This window comes from Erithacus rubecula, assembly GCF_903797595.1.
Source record: "Erithacus rubecula genome assembly, chromosome: 3".
In the NCBI taxonomy this organism is placed as follows: domain Eukaryota; kingdom Metazoa; phylum Chordata; class Aves; order Passeriformes; family Muscicapidae; genus Erithacus; species Erithacus rubecula.
In genome coordinates, this window is record NC_136689.1 from 3,546,657 (window position 1) to 3,565,053 (window position 18,397).

General features: G+C 42.7%; 1 protein-coding gene across 3 annotated transcripts in view; it reads left to right on the plus strand.

Annotated features, from left to right (window-relative positions):
* Positions 1-18,397, plus strand: part of CRHR2 (corticotropin releasing hormone receptor 2) — a 129,822-nt gene that overhangs the window by 57,526 nt on the left and 53,899 nt on the right. For all 3 annotated transcript variants that reach the window (XM_079300330.1, XM_079300332.1, XM_079300331.1), the window contains one exon: positions 12,927-13,012. In XM_079300330.1, the coding sequence (XP_079156456.1) occupies positions 12,927-13,012 (86 nt within the window). The remainder of the gene's footprint in view (positions 1-12,926; positions 13,013-18,397) is intronic.

Below are 18,397 nucleotides of genomic sequence, written 5' to 3' on the forward strand. Positions count from 1 at the left end.
TGTTGGAAAATTCAGACACTTTTTCATGCACTTTGGATTCTTTGAAGTCCAAAGCAGTTCATCAGGCCCTTCAAGCATCTTTTTTTTTTTTTTTTCATGTTTGGTTAGTAGGTTTTTTGTTTGTTTTTTTCTTCGTTGTACTCTACACCTCAGTTGTTCACGGCAAGTTTAGGATTCAAGGTTTTATGGTTTGGTCCCAAGGAGAATATCAATTAAGCAGTCCTCACTTGACTACCCAGTGGTTAAATATTGTTCACTCAATTTGCTCTGGGGGAGCTCAAAAGGAATGACATTGGATAAATCTGCCTCAGTGAAAGGGATGTAATGCAAGAATTTTCAGTAGTTTTTCTTGTCATAAGAGAAGACCTGAGAGAATCTATTACCAGAGTCAGTAAATGTCTAAATGGCAGTCTCAGCTAAGTGGAAGTGAATGATGAGCACTAAACATTTCTCTGAGGTAAGTGAGCACTTCCAAAGGTATTTTACCTAATTGCTCTCTCTAGTTTCTAAAACCTTTCCTGCATTGTCGCTGTAAACAACCAATCTTCGTGCCCATCTTCCCCATCAGCATGACAAGAAACCAGCAGGTATTTAAGGAGCAAGGAAATTGAGCTCAGAATGACAGGAGCTTTCTGCAGCATCCTCCCTTCTAGCCCTTCATGCAGGGCTGGAACTGTACTAAACTGAACCTGGGAAGTGCTGAAGCATTACCAACTCTTCTATTCTCTTTGGAACACCTGGAACATTTCCTCCACCTCCAGTTCTTGGCTTATGTCCTTGCTGTGTGCAGCATTTTTTTTAGGAATGGTGTTGGCATAAGAAGACTGCCCTGCTTCCCTCTTTTATTGTTTTGTTTCAGTCCAGATCAAATTTATTGTGCTGCTTCCAAATTCCTGGAGCCAGTGTTTATGTCAAGACAATGGTCCAGGAAGGTGATACATAAATCTGTGGCTGGTTAAATGCACAAATTTGGGGTTTGGAAGCTTCAGTTCTGGATTTGAAGATTAAAAAAAAAAAAAAAAGAAAAAAGAAAAAAAGTGAAGTGTAGGAAAACGGTGTTGAGGAAAACAGTGAGCTGAGCTGAAACAGTGACAGGTGTCATTTTAGTGCTCTGAGAGGGGTCTGGAATACTGAGGGGGGGCTGTTCTGTCCTTTTTTGTATTGTGAGGAGATCTATATGACAAGCCTAAGATTAATGCCGTGAATGTTAAGCTGTGCAAGGTGTGCAGTGTTCAGTGCCAGCATGAGATAATTTACTCTTTATTCCATTTATTCATGGAACTGCATGGAGAATTAACACCCCTGTTTGCTGCAGTTCCCAGAGCTGTTTGAGTGGTACAGGCAGCACTGAGATCACAGATATGTGAATCTTTAAAAGGTGTGTGTGATGTTGGAGCTGCCACACCATGTTTGCCAGGCTGCAGTGGACCCAAAACCACATGGGATGGTTCAGAGATGGCCCACTTATCATTCCTGCTTGAAATAAGCTCAGGATCTTAAGATTCATCAGGGATTTTAGCCAAGAAATGAAGCTGGTGAAATGCTTTTCTTAGACTGTCACAGCATGTGCTGACAGCATTTTATGTGCTATAAAATTAGAAGAGATTTTAAAATTCCTTTTCCCCCTCCCATGCCATCTCAAACCCCCAAAGAGACAATAATTACCAGGTGATAAGAAAGCACCTTCCCACATAACAGCAGGCTTTCCAAACGAGAGGTGCATTGTATTAATCAGCTTATGGCAGAGGAACAGCCTCTCTGCCTCTTCTCCAGCTGCTTTTTGCAGAAGATTCTTCAAGGTCTTCCTGGCCAACAAGTGATCACTCAGCTCCTTGTGCATGGGGGAATCTCTTGTGAAGGATCATTTGTGTGTTGGCTCAGAGATGTCTTGGGAAGCTGGGCTGAAGCAGAGACCCAGAGCAGTGCAGACAGTCCCATCTCACTCTCAGAGAGCCAAAGGGATATCTCTGATCTGCCTTTTTCTGGTTGATAAGGTGCTGTGGGCATGAAAACAACCCTTACAGAATAATATGGTCCTTCACAGATCCCTCTCAAATTTTATCTCCTACTTCTTCACTTCTTTTTTGATATCACTTGCAAACCAAATTTCCTGGTGGCTGTACAGCACTAGCAAATGTTATATGAAATATTATTTCTCTCAGGTTTCTGATCTCACTTAAAGTTTCAATACATGCTGGCCTGGGACTGGCACATGATTCATATTCCATACTGTATTTTGGGAAAGTGTAGAAATGCAGCAATGGAAGCAGCAATATAAAGTATGGAAAGGGAAGTCTGGGGAGTTTAAGCAATTTATGAATTTTTAAATCCAGGCAGGTGCATCATCAGCTTAGCAATTGCTTATCTACAAACTCAGCTATATCCTGCAGCCCTTCTTACCAGATAAAACATCTCTGGACACTGAGTTCCCCATAGCAGTGCTGTGCTGGGTGATTAATTCAATAAACTTTTTGGCACTATTTTCGGGGATGGGAAGAAAAAAACTTCAGAAGGAGACAAAATTGGAGCTCAAAACCCCAGTGTTCCTTATTGTAATTTCTTTAATGAAAGTTTCCTGTTCCTCATTGTGGCTGTGTAAGAAGGAAGGTCTGAGCTGGGTGTTGTTTTCTCCTGGCAAGAGCTGTTTTTAAACCTTATTCTTCACCAAGTAGGAGAATGAATTTATGTGGAGGGATAGCCCATGGAAAATGCAGCCCTATTAGTGTCTGTAAAAGGTTTTTGAGACTTGGAATTATTGTATTTCCCCATATCTACAAGGACTTTACTTTCTCCTCTCAAACAAACCTAATCTGTCATGGGCTAAGTAAGCTATTTATAGCCTCCACATCTGCAATCTCCACAGTCACAATTCAGCCTCTTGATGCTGCTGAATATTTTGCTTATCCTATAAAATTGTATGGTTAGGGAAGGAATTGTATTCAGACACCTTAGGTTCACTTCACAGAAATTGGGAGAACTTGCCCATTCTCATCCCCTTTTTAAACTTACATTATTAGAAGGGGAAATGTGGTTCAGCAAAATGGGCTCATATCTGCCAAGAAACATCTGGAATTTTTTATGTTCCTATATTAGGCTTAGCTATGAAAGCTGGCAGGGGCTGCTTTGGCAAGTGGTCACCCTTGTGATGTTTGCAGGCTTTTTTTGTCTTGCAGACAGTCTGTTTTTTGCCTGCCTTCTCCTGATGAATATTTGGGCTTGGGGAAGACATGGAGCTTCCTGGCAGCCACACACAGCACGAGCTGACAGCAGCTGATGTTGTCCCAAGAGTGACAGGACCTGTCTGAACCATCCTGTAGGGCTGTGATTTTCTGAAAGGCAAAGGATTCTTATAAAAATGCTGGATGTATGATCTGGACAATGGTTTGAAATGGAAAAACAAACAAACAAACCTCAAAACTAACTTACAAAGAAATTCCCTGTAAGGCCAAGCAACTGTTGTGGTTCCTGATGGGCATTCCTGTGGTGTAGGCAAACCCCCAGTGCTGACTCAGGGATAATAATTGGGTTTTGCAGGTCCTCCTGGCCTTTTAGCCCAACTCATTCCCTGTGTTGTATGTGATATTTTTCTCTCACCTTCCTGGGTTGTTCTTATTTTCTGTCTCTCCTGTGTGCTGCTTTCCTCTCACAGCCTCTGCTGCTGGACCAGAGGTTTCATGTGAGTTCCTTGTCAAAAGGTATTTGAACTTTACCAGGCAGATATCACATGAAGTGATGCATTTTGGAACCTGCTCTCATCCCTCCTTTTCTCAGTCACCTTTATTTTTGCAGAGTTCTGAGAGCAGGTCAGGACTATTCCCAGTGAATGCTGATTCTGTGCTCCAGAGCCATCCCTACAGCTGCTGTGCTTTGCTTTTGTGACTGCAACTCATAAATTCCTGAATAAATTCCAGGCAGTGAAGGCTCTGTGAGAAGAGTATTGCTTCCCACATTGCCACTTTGCTGAGGCAAAAACCAAAGTAGAGGGAGGCTGCACACACTCCTTTCTTTCCAGAGGTTGTGCAAATTGTCTTCTTGAGTCATCTGTCCTAAACTCCAGCCTCCAGCTCCCTTCCTCTCCCTCTCCCTCCTGTCTTACTCACTTTTCTTGTGGAATTGCTTCTCAATTCCACAGTGCTTTACTACAGGTAATGAAGTACAGTTACACCTCTCATTATCATTGCCATCTCTTTGTGCATTCTGTAATTATGGCAGGTGACTAATTGAATTTTGAATTTCAGCTAAGAAGCAATTGCCATAAAGATCAAACATGATTACCAGCCTGTGCCCTGCCAGCCTTCCAGAAGGGGGTTAGGGAGGGAGTTTCATGGCTCTGTGCTCTCCTGGTCTGTCAGGCTCAGAAACAAATTGTGCTGCAATCCTGGGTGATGCCTTTCCTCCTCCTGGTGCTCTGCAGGAATTCACTGCTGATACACAGCAAAGGGGGAATTAATACCCTGCTGGAATAACCAGCAGGAAGAGCATTTCCTTAGACTGCACCTTTCTCCCATGTGTGTTTTTTAGGTAGCTGTGTAGGTGGAAGTTCCCTCTCTGTGTAGGTGGAAGTGTTCTGGGCTGGGGAATCTTTCCCAGTAATTTGTGCACGATCTGTGCAAACACAAGTTGGATCATTGCCTGTTCCTTAAAACAATTGCATTACCCAGAGTGAAATGAGGGAAATCTTTAAAATAAACATAAAGTGATTGTTCTACATCAAATGACAGGCCCATCCAGGCCAGTGTTTTGTTTACCCCAATCACCTAAATTTAGGAGTTAAGATGCTTCTATTTGCTGTAGGTGATTAAATCCCTCCAGTTGTCAGAGTGGGGTCAATGGAAGAACAACTCAGCTCCATAAAGTCAATGGCCATGGATCAGCTGAAGCTGTCTAGACTGTGCTGCCTGCAATCTTGGGATCAATTAATTAGCTTAGAATTAGAATTTAGTACAGTTTGATGGCCTGGTTTGAGTAGACACCATGGGCATGACAGGCAGTCCCAGATTCTGCTGAATGTGTGTCTGGCAGCACTGGACATTGTAACCTTCACTCCCACGTGAGCATCTGCATCAGGACATCAGAGTTTCAGTGTCCAAATCTTGACTCATCATAGAGAGCAGTGTAAGAATATGATAAGTATGAAGAAAGACTCTCCAGGGTGTTCTTGTCATTTCCAGCACTCCAGGTGTCAGTGCCTTGCTGAAGTACAAGGGATGTCTGTGCATCTTCTTTTGTGTGTGATTCCTGTCCTTTCAGGAGAGATTAATTTGTGTAACTGGGTGTGGAAATAAGTCCAGCAGAAATGCCAGAATTTTCTTTTGCAACAGATTTTTGGGGAGTCATAGAATTTCTGGTTTCTTTTCAGCTACAAGGAAAGAGATTTGGTTGGACTTTTATATTTTTATATTTATTGGAGTTTTTTTTTCTCTGTTTATTTCTTTTTTCCTTGTGCTGAAAGCCAGGTGAAGGAATAAAATAATAACTGAGAAACAGTGCTTTGTAATCTCCCTCTTTTATCTTCCTTCTTAAAGATATGTGGAGGTCTGAGCTGGAACCCTTTGGGTTCTGGGGATGTCTCAGAGATTTCCTGCAGGCTACACAAAGCCTTGGGAGGCTGCAGGCAGGATTAACCCAGCATTTGTCAAGTGCTGCTGAGCCTCTTCACTGGGTTTTCTCTCCCTGTCTTCTGAGTGTTCCCTCTTCTGGGTGTTTCTGGAACAGCCCAGCCCTGAATTTCAGAACAAGTTTCCTCAATCACAAGCCATGAAAGAAAAGTAATGTTATAGAAGGATAATAAATTGAATAATAATTCTTTTATTGCTCAGTTACTAATAGGAGGGTTATCACAGGAGCTATAAACAATTTGGGATGAGGAAGGCAGTTTCTAGGATGACTCCCAAATCATCCTTCTGAGAGAGGAGTGATTGTCTTGGGAAAGGGCAAGTTTGGGAATTGCCTATCACTGCCCACACCTCAATCCTGAAACAATTCAAAATGAAACTGTGAAGAAACAGAGTATTTACTATAAAAGAGTTGTATTTTATGAAATAGTTTTGCTAACCTTGGAGGCATGAGGAGTGAAAAATACTGCAAGAAATGGTGTTTCCTGAGGTGAACCATGCAGGGACCAGAAAGTCAAACAGAAAGTGTGGGGGGTTGTTGTGAGAAGTTTTACATTAGCAGGTATTCAATGGAATAAGGTTGAAAAGAGCCACTTTTCTGACAGTTCTGCCCAGTTCAGTGTATGGGATCTTTCTAATGTCACTGCTTGGTGCCAGGAGCCCCAGCCTGGGGTGAGGAGAGCTCAAGGCCAGGTTGGACAGGGCTTGGAGCAGCCTGGTCTAGTGGAAGGTGCTCCTGCCCATGGCAGGGGGTGGAACTGGATCACTTTAAGTCTTTTCCATCCCAGAATATTCTGTGATCCTGTGTACAAACAGAATTGAGCACCTCAGGTGCCCTCAATCTTTGTAGGTCCCACAGAGGGTGCCTTGGGCTAGAAACCCAGAGAAATGTTTTTTCTAAACTCTGAAGGAACCTGGAGCATTTCTAAACTTCTGAAAGGTTCTGTTCCTGCCTTTGCTTTTGACCTGTTCTGTGACCTGGGTGAATCACTTGAGCTCTTCAGCAGATGGGAAATCGATGCAGCAAGTGAGCATAATTAGCTTCTTGTAAACCTTTTTAGGATTTCTTGGCAAAGGAAAACAATAGAAAACTCATCACAGTTCTAATGTGCTTGAAAGCCTGAGGACACATCAAGCTGAGCCAGACAGAGTTGAGTTTAGAAATACTTTTCTAGGGGAACATTTCTTGCCTAAATTATGATTTATCTGCCTTCCAAGACTCTCCTATAAGTGCATTGTATTTCTGTACAAATTCAGAAAAACCACCCAGCTGTGACATCCAGAAAAAAACTTTTTTTTCAGGTTGATGTTGGCTGATGTACAAAGCAGAAAGCATCAGTTGGATAACTGTTCTTGCCTCTCCTTATTTTTATCAGAATATCCCTCATTCACAAATGAAATATGTGGAGAGAGATGGTTTTTTTTTTCCCCCAGTCTCCTGGATGTCACAATTATGCTGCTGTCACTTATGATTTCTAGAAATAGTATGCAGTTGTCCTGATGCTTTGTGAATCCTACCTGGCTCGAGCTTGTCACTGCAACAATCAGAAAAAAATAAAGCACCAAAAAGGGACAGTGGCACATGAATAAATAATTTAGAGCCCCATGATTCAGCCCCTATTTTTAGAAGCTTGCTGTTTTTCTGAGACTCTGAAAAGGGGCTAAGAATAGTCTATACATGAAGTGATGTGTGCCTTATGCAACACAGGTTTTTTTCTGTCTCATTTGATCTGACTCCTGTGAAATCTGGGCACACAATCTGAGGAATTGGTATCATGCAGTTCCTGTTGGATTTACTGGGGATCGTGGTGGATAAATACCCAAGAGAAAATTTTTTTTGCTAAATACCAAGCAAAATGTCTTATTTTGAACATTAAGTCAATAAAAACTATTTGGAGGAGACACTGGGAGAATTTTGCAATGTCCCAACGATTAGAACCCCCTGTAAAAAAAGAATCCTTTAAAGTGAGTTTGAATTCCTCATGAACTCCAACATTGGGAGAGACCAGAGTTAATCTCCATGTTGTGAGCAACTCCTGGGTTACAGCATTCCACACTGGAATATTTTGGGTTGTTTTCCTCCTGTGTTCTTTGAATGTATGTAAAATTTTTCTTCAGGGAGTAAAACCTGGGTCCAATTTACATTTATCAAACCTGTCAAGTGATTTTTGCTGCCCCAAAACTGTGTATTTCAAAATCCATTTATTCAGCTCAGAAGATGTCATCTAGCTTTAATTGTGGCCCTGAGACAAAACAGATTTTCTGTACTGGCTCTTCTGATTTTACAGACCAGCATATCACAGAAAGTACTTTGATTTATATCTAAAGGAAAACTTCACTTAATTGGGCTTGCTTTCCATTGGAAAAATTGGAAAATTTTACATAAGCACCTTCATACTGGGGGCACCATGGGCTGCTGTGCCCAGAGTAGGAAGGGATTGGTGAGACATGAACAAGACTGGCTGAAAATTGGTATTTTAAAATAACAAGGTTGAACTTCACCTCTTGCAAACATGCAGAACTAACCTACCCTGAAAAGGATGGCAAATTGTTCAACTAGGTCAGAGAGCAGTACAGGGGCAAAAACAGCTCAATAGTTGACTTAAACAGTGAGATAAAAATAGAGATATATCAACAAAAATAATCACAGTGGAGAGATGTACCAGACTGTCTGTAACAATTTTACAAAACTATTACTGAAAATTCTTGGGGCTTCCACTTTCTAATCTGGACTGAGCAAGTCCTGTGGGTAGGGATGTGGATGATGTGACCCACTGTGCTCCTGCAAGGTGTTCATTGCACCTGGGAGTCTCTGCCACAGTCCCTCCTAACCCACTTCCCAAAGCCCTGAGTGCTCAGGGAGTGTGTTCAGTGGGGGTTCTGGGTTTCTGGTTGATGGACCCTTCATTTCAGCTCAGCTGACAGGGATCAGCAAGCTGTCAAAGCAGCCACACACCCTCAGCTCAGGGCTTAACAGGCTGTCTTATTTATTTATTCATTTTTCTGTTTATTCCCTTCACTCCAGTAGCTGATGAACTTGTCTCTTGATTCCATGGCCACTCTGTAGAATCCAGCAGATGAAAGGCACAAATAGCCAGAGAAGCCAGATTTCCATTTTAATAACTGGAAATGTAAACCTTGTCCAAAAGTCATCTACATGAAACACAGCAAGACAAGTAAAATCTCTTTCAAACCTAGCTTAGTTCCAGTTGTCAGGGACAAGATCCATTATAGCAGTGCCTGCATGGAGAGTCTGGAATTGTCTTTCACTCACTAATGACTGAAGTGCTGAACTTCCTGCTGAGAATGACATCCACTTACCTTTACCCTGCTCCTGTCTCCTGTTTGTGTCGTGCTTTTAATGGACTTTTACTGACTAAAACACAAGCCTGCCACCAGGCCAATCCATACATATTGAGTTACCACTACCTGAAAGGCTTTGTGTTCTTCAACAGAGTCAATAAAAAAAATAAAAATACAAAAATGCCACTCATCAAACACTTCCCTTAACATACCCCATTCGGAAATTGCAGTTAGAAATGAAATTAAGGTCTAGGTTTTACCTCATAAACTGATGTAGAACATTGTACCTCAGCTGTGTTTTAAAGCTGTTCCAGAAGATAATTTTATTCAGTTAATCACAGAACCAGGATGGCTGAGATCTGATCCAACCCACCTGCAGCCAGTTGCCCAGGAGCATGTTTTGAAAAATGTTTAAGCATCTTCAGAAAGGGAGACTCCACAACCTCCCTGAACAACCTCTTCCAGTTGTTCCAGCAAAAAATGTCAGTAGATTCTAAGGAGCAGACAAATCACAGTTGGATGACAATTATTGGATGTTGCTGCTCCATTTTCTGTTAAGACATGCACTGAAGGCTCTTGAGAAGAGTTGTTAATAAAGTGTAATAAATAGGGATGGAATTCATTTTACCTGAGTTTAGATGACTTAAAGACACATTCCTGTTTGGGTTTAAGGTCCTCGAGCTAATTTGTGAAAAACTGCTCTCATCCCATGCAAGTTTTCCCAGCATTAATCTGGTAATACTGGTGCTGAGTTGCAGGGATGCTGAAGAGAGTTATGGGAAAACTGGAAACAGAGTTTGGAAGTTACCCCCCTTATCAAACACCAGACTGTGAGGAGTCCTTCAAAAGAAATAAATAAGAGTCTGTGAGTTTCTCTCATGTCCATGTCAGATTAAAATAATTTTCCATTATTATTGAAGTATAGGCTCAAATCTGGGTTGATCAGCTTCTTTTTATTGAACTAAAAAATATGCCGGAGTTTCTTAAAAATTCTGTTTGTCCTGAAAACAGACAGAGTTGTGATTATCATAGTCTTGTTTTTTTTCATAAATACAACACTAATTTTCTTCTACATACAAGGAACTTGAATTTCTCACCTGCTCTTAAATGGCTCTACTCCACTAAGAGTAAAGCTCAGGCTCTATGATAGTGTAGGTGTGTGGGCATGTGCATATAAATACACAAAAGTGAGACATTCCTGTAGGTGTTTGATTGTTTATCTGGATGTATTCTGTGAAGATCTATAAAATAATAGACTGAGCTGGACTTTCCCAAGAGCTGGAGTCAGGGAGAATTGGGTATCTCACTTGTATTCCTGCCAAGGCTTTGCTGTAGCCATGCTCAGAGTTTTTTCCAACTTTTTAGTGATGTGGAATGAAGTTTTTCAGTTTTTTACATCACCTTGGAGTCCACAAGAGCTGTGAATGTTGCTGTTGTATGTCTGGGCTGTGCCTGCTGTCCTTGGCTTTCCTGGTGGAATATGACTCTGATCAGCCCCCCTGAATCAGCTTTAGGGGAAATAGCACAATGCATTTACAGCCTGGAGGGGCTGAAATCCATCCTGTGGAAGCTGGAAACCCTGAGCACTCTTGGATATTCCTTTGTGTTCAGGAAATTCCCTTTCACCTCCCTGCCTTGTCTCCTGGACTGATGATTAAGCAGAAGAAACCCAGAGCCACAAATCTACAGCAAAAGGAAATTCACATTTTCAAAGTGGGAGAAGAGACCATAGACTGAGGCCCAGGAGTGAATTTTGGATGATGTGTCAAGAGCTCTGTGCATAAAGGCTGAGTGCTGCCTGTGCCATCCTGAGCCATCTACTGCTCATTAGTCATTTGCATGCACATTAAATCTCCTTGGCCACTTGTTGTACCAGTGCAAGTGCACACAGAGCACAAATAACCACGTTGTAACCACCACATCTCTGTTTGGTGTATTCCTTCTTGAGAACAGTCAGGAAGGAAGGGGAAATTATAAGAAGAGAAAGCACTCTGAGTGCTTCAGTATGTCATTTGTCTAGGAAAATAAAATTTTACATGATTGTTTTAACTACAAAAAAAAAAATAGTGGTAATATATGGTAATATATATTTTTTTTAGTATTAGCTCTTTGTTACCCTTGAAAGATCATGTAAGTGTTCTTTTATTCTTGTGTGTTCATTGTTTGTTTCTGCAATGGTGTTCTCCCCTATGTTTCTTCATTTTTTCGGGTTTTGTTTTGTTGGGGATTTTTTGTGACAATCATTAAGAAAAATGGAACTGTGTCTTTCAGCACTTCCAGGTGCCTCCAATGAAGCTCTCATCCACTAAATGAGATGTTTCTCCTTTAAAGCACTGGGTAAAAGAGCTGCATTATGTCATCAAAAAAAGAGAAGGAAAGGAAAGGAAAGGAAAGGAAAGGAAAGGAAAGGAAAGGAAAGGAAAGGAAAGGAAAGGAAAGGAAAGGAAAGGAAAGGAAAGGAAATGAAAGGAGAGGAAAGGAAAGGAAAGGAAAGGAAAGGAAAGGAAAGGAAAGGAAAGGAAAGGAAAGGAAAGGAAAGGAAAGGAAAGGAAAGGAAAGGAAAGGAAAGGAAAGGAAAGGAAAGGGCATTTACTGTGGGCTATAAATTAGTAATCACAGCTGGAGATTGGAATGAGAGATTTCCCCCCTCCTGTTCATCCCCTCTCAGTGTGGGAGATGTGCTGTGACAGCTCAGGGAGGGCTGCACGTTCCCACTGGGTGGATTGTGTTTGTGCCCTCCACAGCTGAGCTGGAGGGATACAACCAGGGAAAATTAACAGTCAGAATGAGTAAAACAAGGGTTTGAATGAATGAAATAGGGGTTTCATATGAGCAGTACCCTGGAAGTGGGACTCAGCATCAGACCAAACATCAACTCATCTGGAGGGTCAGGATTTTTCTACAGAGGCTCAAAATCAGCAACTATTCTGCACAGAGAGCTTCAGCACTGGCCAAAGGAGGGACAAATGCAAAAGGGCTTTTAGGGATGTAAATCAGATCCTACCACCTAAACCCCACTCAGACAGTTTTGTTTAGTTTGGCTTTGTCACTCCAAAAAGCAACAGTGGAAAAGAGCAAATAGACAACAGCAATATGAAATTCAGTGATCTGTGTGGATACAGTGGCATCTGGAGCATCTGCAAGGATTATTTGTTGACTTCTCTGTAAGAAGAAGCACCTTTTCAGAAGTCTGTTTACCTTTTTCAAAAGCACCTTTTCAGAAGTCTCCTTAACTTTTTTCAAAGGCTGGTGTCAGCAGCACGTTTAGGACCATTTGATTTTCCTGCCCTAAATGACCATGGCAAAAGCCCAAAAAGAAATTGGGTAAAGGGCAGCAACAACATCATGCAGAGTCCATCAGGAAGTTGCCTGTATTTGTCCTTTGGGGATCTTTCTGGATTTCCTGTTTTATTTTAATTCTTGTGTTTCTAAGAAACAGTTCAAACTAAGAATGGAAAAAACCCAAGAACCTCTTGCTTGGGGCTGGATGTGCCTTTGATGAGTGGAGGAAGGTTTGTGCAGGAAAATTGCAGTGTTCTCTTGGAATTCCTTGGGATGAAGAGAGTGCTTGCCAGTGATTGAACTCCCCTCTTCACCCCAGTATTGCCACATGTAGTTACCAGAGCCCTGCAGGGTGATGTTGAATTTGGACATTAAATCTCTGCTTCAGTAATTTGTGATTTTCACTTAGGACCTGTGAGAACTGGCATCTTGGGAAAACACACCAGGAATGGTTTCAGTTGCAGTGTTCTCATACCATTGCTGTCTTCTGAATTCATATTCTGTGAGAAAAAACTATTAATAAATACCTTTAAATACTTGTTCTGATGATATGTTTGTTATTTATTTCTCCTCAGTGGGTTTTTCCAGTCTTCACAGAAGTGGGATACATTGATTTGCCTTGTAAATAATCTGTTCTGTCAATCTTTTCTTGAACCTGTGAAATGTCTAGGCTCTTTCAAGTCCAGCACAGAGTGTTCATCTCTCTTTTATTTTGGTCTGTACCAGGAAATGCCTACAGAGAATGCCTGGGCAATGGGACATGGGCTTCCAAGATAAACTACTCTCAGTGTGAGCCTATTCTGGATGACAAGGTCTGTATTTTTCCCTTCATTCTTCTCAATGACATTTCTCAGCATAAATGAATGCAAAACTAAACTTAAGGTTAATGTGCTAATTTGGGACTTCTGAGAGAGATTCCATTTCTGTCTCTGCAACAAAACCTCCCTGTGAATTGAGGCAAATCACTTCTCCTCTCTCCATATTCCCCTACTCACATGTTTTTTTAAAAGGATGCTTTATCTTGCTCTGTCCCTGATGATGTGTGTTTATGCAGATTTTTCCTAGCTTTGTTCAGAGCCTACAGCTGCTACAGTAAATGTTAGTACCAATAAGACCTAAAGCCTCTTTGGCTATAAAAAATAAGTTCAACCAGCTGATTCCACCCTATATCTTCCCATTCTGGATTCTCATCAACAACTGACCTTTACAGAGCTCATTGTCATTTCTCCTTAAGCAAATATGTAAAGGGGCAGCAACAGAAAAAAAGTAGACTCAGGACCCAGCTGTCTTTAAGAGATAAAACCAGTCTTGCATGACATAGGAGTTAGCAGATTTTAATTAGCATATGGGCTTAAGTTCCTTCAGAAGGGCTGTGAGGAATTAGGCAAAGCCCTTTTCAGGTGTCTCAGAGACATCACAAACATTCTCCCTCACACAGTTTAAGCCTTCAAGCCCTTCACACTCTTCCTCTTGTGCTGAATGCTGTGGTGGGACACAACCCCACAAAGACCTTGTGCTGTCTCTGCCAGGAGTGGCTTTTCCCTTTAGGAGCCAGGGTGGAGCCCAGAAGCTGAGACTGGTTTGTTTTGGGGTTCATTCAGCTCATTCTGTCCTTGTAGAGGAGCCATTCCAGGGACAGGGAGGAGAAGATGAGATCCCATATTTAGTGTTCAGGGGCTCTCTGGAGTGGTGCTGCACCCCAGCAGGCAAGGTGTGTCCTGGCTGAGGTGCAGAATCCATCCTGAAAGATCCTTGAGCTTGGGCAGTTTGGGTTTTTACCAGTGAATCAGAAAACAGATAACAACACACCATTCTGAAGGGGATCTATTCTTACTCCCTGGCTAATTTAATCCCCCCTCCTTGTCCTAGAGGCTTCTAGGGATTAAGGAAAGCTGTGCTAGTACCTGACTGTCACCCAGAGGGACATTCAAGGTGTTGTAGCACTGTGGAGAGGCTCCATGGCAATCTAGGCCAACCTAAGCTGGGACCAACCCAGTGCAGCCCCTCCTTACAATTCATTCCCACGTAAAATGAAAAGCTAACTTGCTGCTGGATCATTTTTTTGGATGAATCAGGTCTCTAAACCCTGTCAGTGCATTGTTGCAGGAGTTCTGGGGCCAATTCTGGGAGGGACAGACTGACCATGTCTTGCAATGTGGGGATGTGGAGCAGCCAGTGCTGATTTGGAGAGTGGGGAGCAGAGCTGGGCAAAGACAGGATATCTGTGATGGGGTTTGGTGTTACAGGAAACCTGAGCTGGCAGCAGGGAGCTGCACCCACTCAGGAAAACCCTGCTGCATTTTAATAACACTTGTTATGTGTTTGCATGGCTCCCAACAGTGGCTGTCTGTGCATGAGCAAATACAGAGGGGTTTTATTTGAAGAGGCTGGAGAAGTGTTGTGACTAGAGGATGGGATTATTCCCTTCACTGTGTTTTTGCTTTTAAAAACTTTGCAGCTATGGTGATAGCCTAAAACTCCTTAAATAGCATGTTTCTTAAACAGATGAAAATGCAGATGTTCCCCCACCCTTGCTTACAGAGGCTTAAAAACTCATTTATTACATCTTTAAAGATTTGTGACAAGCTTTGTAAATATTAATATTTGTGAATATTTTTGAAATCTCTCATAATGCTCAGTGTTACAGATGAATACTTTGTGATCTCAAACAAAAAAAAATAGAATAAAGGAACAATCTCTGCAGATTTGCTCCATTGTGATTAGAGGTGAGATTCAGGAACACAAGTGGGTCTATTGTTATTTACTGAGTTTAGCAGATGCTAAACATCAGCTGGGGGAGTAATGCCTTGTGATTTGTGTTTATTTTTAATCCAAAAAAAAAACCAACACTGTTTTTAAACTCGACCACTCACAGGCAGAGTGCCAGGGAATCACATGGTTTTAATTCAGTGGTTGATAATAGGGGATAGGAACAGGACACTTCAACATCAATCTCATGCTTTATGACAGAATTTGTCTGCTGGATTCCCACTCTGACTGAGATCTAGTCCCTTAAATGTAGTTGTGTGGTGTATTTAAAATGCCCCAGTGTGTCCATGCATCTGGCAGGTGACTGTCCTTTGGAATACCTGTGTCCTTCATGTCCAGGGGAGAGAACAGAGCTGGGGAAGGCTCTGGAGCCCCAGGAAAGGCTGATGGAGCTGGAAAGGGGCTCAGCCTGGAGAAATGGGGATCAGGGGGGACCCTGTGGCTCTGCACAACTCCCTGTCAGGAGACAGGGACAGCTGGGGAGTTTGGGCTCTGCCCCCTGGGAACAGGGACAGGAGAGGGAGCAGCCTCACTTAGCACCACGGGAGGTTTGGATTGGATATTAGGGAAAATTTCTTTACTGAAAGCATTTTCAGACATTTCAGCAGGCTGCCCAGGACAGGGGTGGAGTCACCATCCCTGAAAGTGTTCAAAGAGCTCGTGGATGTGGCAGCTGGGGTTTAGAGGTGAACAGGGTGATACTGAGGGAGTGGTTGGAGTCAGTGATCTTAGAGGGCTTTTCCAGCCTTAAAAATTCTGATTCAGCAGCAGCCATGGAGGTCAGCCACCAGGACCAGCTGGGAATGACAAGTCCCCAGTGCACCTCAGGGGACACAAGGTGCCTGTGAGTGCACAGCTGCTTCTAGCCCTTGCCTTGGGTGGGTACCACATGTTGGTGTCCTTAGGTCACACTGAATCTCACCTCTGAACAAACACTTGGCTCCTCCTCCGGGCACAGGAACAAGATATAGAAAGGATTTTGATCCAGTTGGCTGTTTGGTGGCACAGTATGTGACAAATGGAAGGATTCTCCTCAGCCTACAAGGTCCTGTCTTGAAAGGGCCTTCACTGCATCTGACACAAATCTCTGCTCTTCTTAGAAGAAAAGTGAGTGTCTCAGGCAGCAAAAAATGCATCTTAGCCTCCAAAAAGAGCTATAAATCATGAGCTTTGGTGTTGTGGTCTGTGGCAGCTGTATGTGAATTTGCTTCTGCTGATGTTTGGAGGTGGCTTCAAGCTGAGTAGCTGAGTTAGCCCCATGCTGGGCTCAGGCTAATGTATCCTGCACAGGAGCACGGTCACATCAGCCACAGCAGCTCCCAGCTGGCTCACAACGGGAAAACAGTGAGCTCAGAGTCATCTGGGATGACAAAGATACTTTCCAGTTGCTTCTGAAAGTCTTTGGAGAGGTTTCCTTAAGCAGTGCTGGTGCTGAGATCATCCTGGCACCAGGGGGAAATGGGAAGTGACTGACTGGCAGTGGCTGTGCTGCCTCCTGGGGAGACTGAGCTGTGAACACTGCCAGGACCTGTCAGTGACTTCTGTTAGAGGAAGCAAGATGGTCTAAGAGTGCTGTAAGGGTGGTTATTGATTACAATCATTCACTGAATTGTTTAGGACAGGTTAAGCAGTCATTCTAGCTGAAGCAAGGGGAGAAGTGCCCTAGAGAATGACTCTGTCATTAGCCTGAAGCCTCCTGTGGGGAGCCCACCATCCCTTAGATGTGCTGGGGAGTGCAGGTAAAGCCATTCTGCCCCTTCCTCAGTGCACCTGGTGGAGTTCATGGCAGACACCTCTGCCCTGCCTGGTGTATCATGATTGCCATGTCCAATGTCCTGGAATGGGATTGCAGTGGTGTGACCTGGCTGAAACCATCTCTGGATTCCCCATCCCTGGATTTCCCATCCCTGGATTCCCCAGCCCTGGAACTGTTCCAGGTTAGGTTGGACCAGACTGGGAGCTCTGGCATTCCTGTCCACAGCAGGAATCATCATTAAAGTCCCTTCTGACCCAAACCATTCCAGGATTCCATGATCTCTTTCTCCAGCTCATTCCTAATCTAACAATCCCCCTCTCCTAAGCCTGAATAGGATTTAAATCTTTGTTTTAGTGAAGCATCTTCCTGAAAGCAGAAGGATATTGGGTAACAGGAGAAGGTTGTTGACATTTCAGATGTATTGGTGTCCAAGAGGGTGAGCCAGAAAAGAGCTGTGCAAGTATTTTACATGAGCTTTGGGGAACAAACACATCATTTTCTGGGCACGTGCTTTTCAGCCCTGAAGGTGTTGCCTCCCATTCCAGCAGAGATGCAGATTGCATGTAGCTGGTGGAAAGTGATCTTGCCACCCTGTCAGCTCAGTTTCTGTAAGCACCAAGGCACTTCTTGTTTCTGTGATGTTTGAATTTGCCTTCAGGAAACCTTGTTAGCATCAGAAGTAGAAAATATAAAAGTTGTGCCTGTTTGTTTTCCTTCAGCATCAGTGCATCAAGCAGGAGCTTAATAATTTTATTTTTCCAATTAATCTGCTCATATTTTGAACCACACCTGCTTCAAACTGGAGTGGAGTTAAAATAGTGGTTAGGAGCCAAAGGAAGGTCAGACTTAAAAAGCAGGAACCTCATGCTGGAAAAACACAAGGTTTGCCATTTTCCAGGAGATTTCCAGCACTAAATGAGCAATTCTGTAAAAAGGTTCTTAGTCAGAGTGTTTGGTTTTTGAAGCAGTGAGTTGGATTCAATGATCTTTTTGGATCCTTTGAGGTGTTCTGTGATCCTCTGGCTCTGTGAATTAAGCAGGAGAGTCAATGAGCCCTGCAGTTTGCCAGGGCATTGTTGAGTAAAAAAGCATTGCACAGGTAGGCACATCAGGGCAAGTGAGTTTTCTTTCCTTTCAGGTCTCCCCTGGACTGAAGGATAAATAAAACACAGTGTGGAATTTGCATTCTGGAGCTTCATTCTGCTCCTTTTTTTCTTTTCACCTCCAGGCAATTCAGAAAATGGGTTTGTGGATGGGGAAGTTTATTTTAGGGGATTTTATAATGGACTTAAAAATACTCTGCATGGTTGAGTTCTGTCCAGAAACAGCACATTACTCTGTGAGCTGAAGATACAGGCAGGTTTCATCACAAAAATGTTTCCAAGAGAGCTCCCTGGCTCTCTGGCACAGTGCTGGAAGATGCTTATCTTCACAGAACAATGGAACAGATTAACTACAGCTGCTGGTTGTACTTCCAGCCAAACATTCATTCACTGACAAATTCCTTTCACTGGAGTAAAATGTTAAGGGAAATTGTAAGGGGGGGAAAAATGAAAAAAAAAAGAAATTCAAGCAAAATTTAAAAAATAATGATGCTATTTGTAGGGTTTTTTACTTTCATATTTTTATCACAAGGGAGGAAATGTAGGTTGTTGGTTTTTAGGAGTCTTGT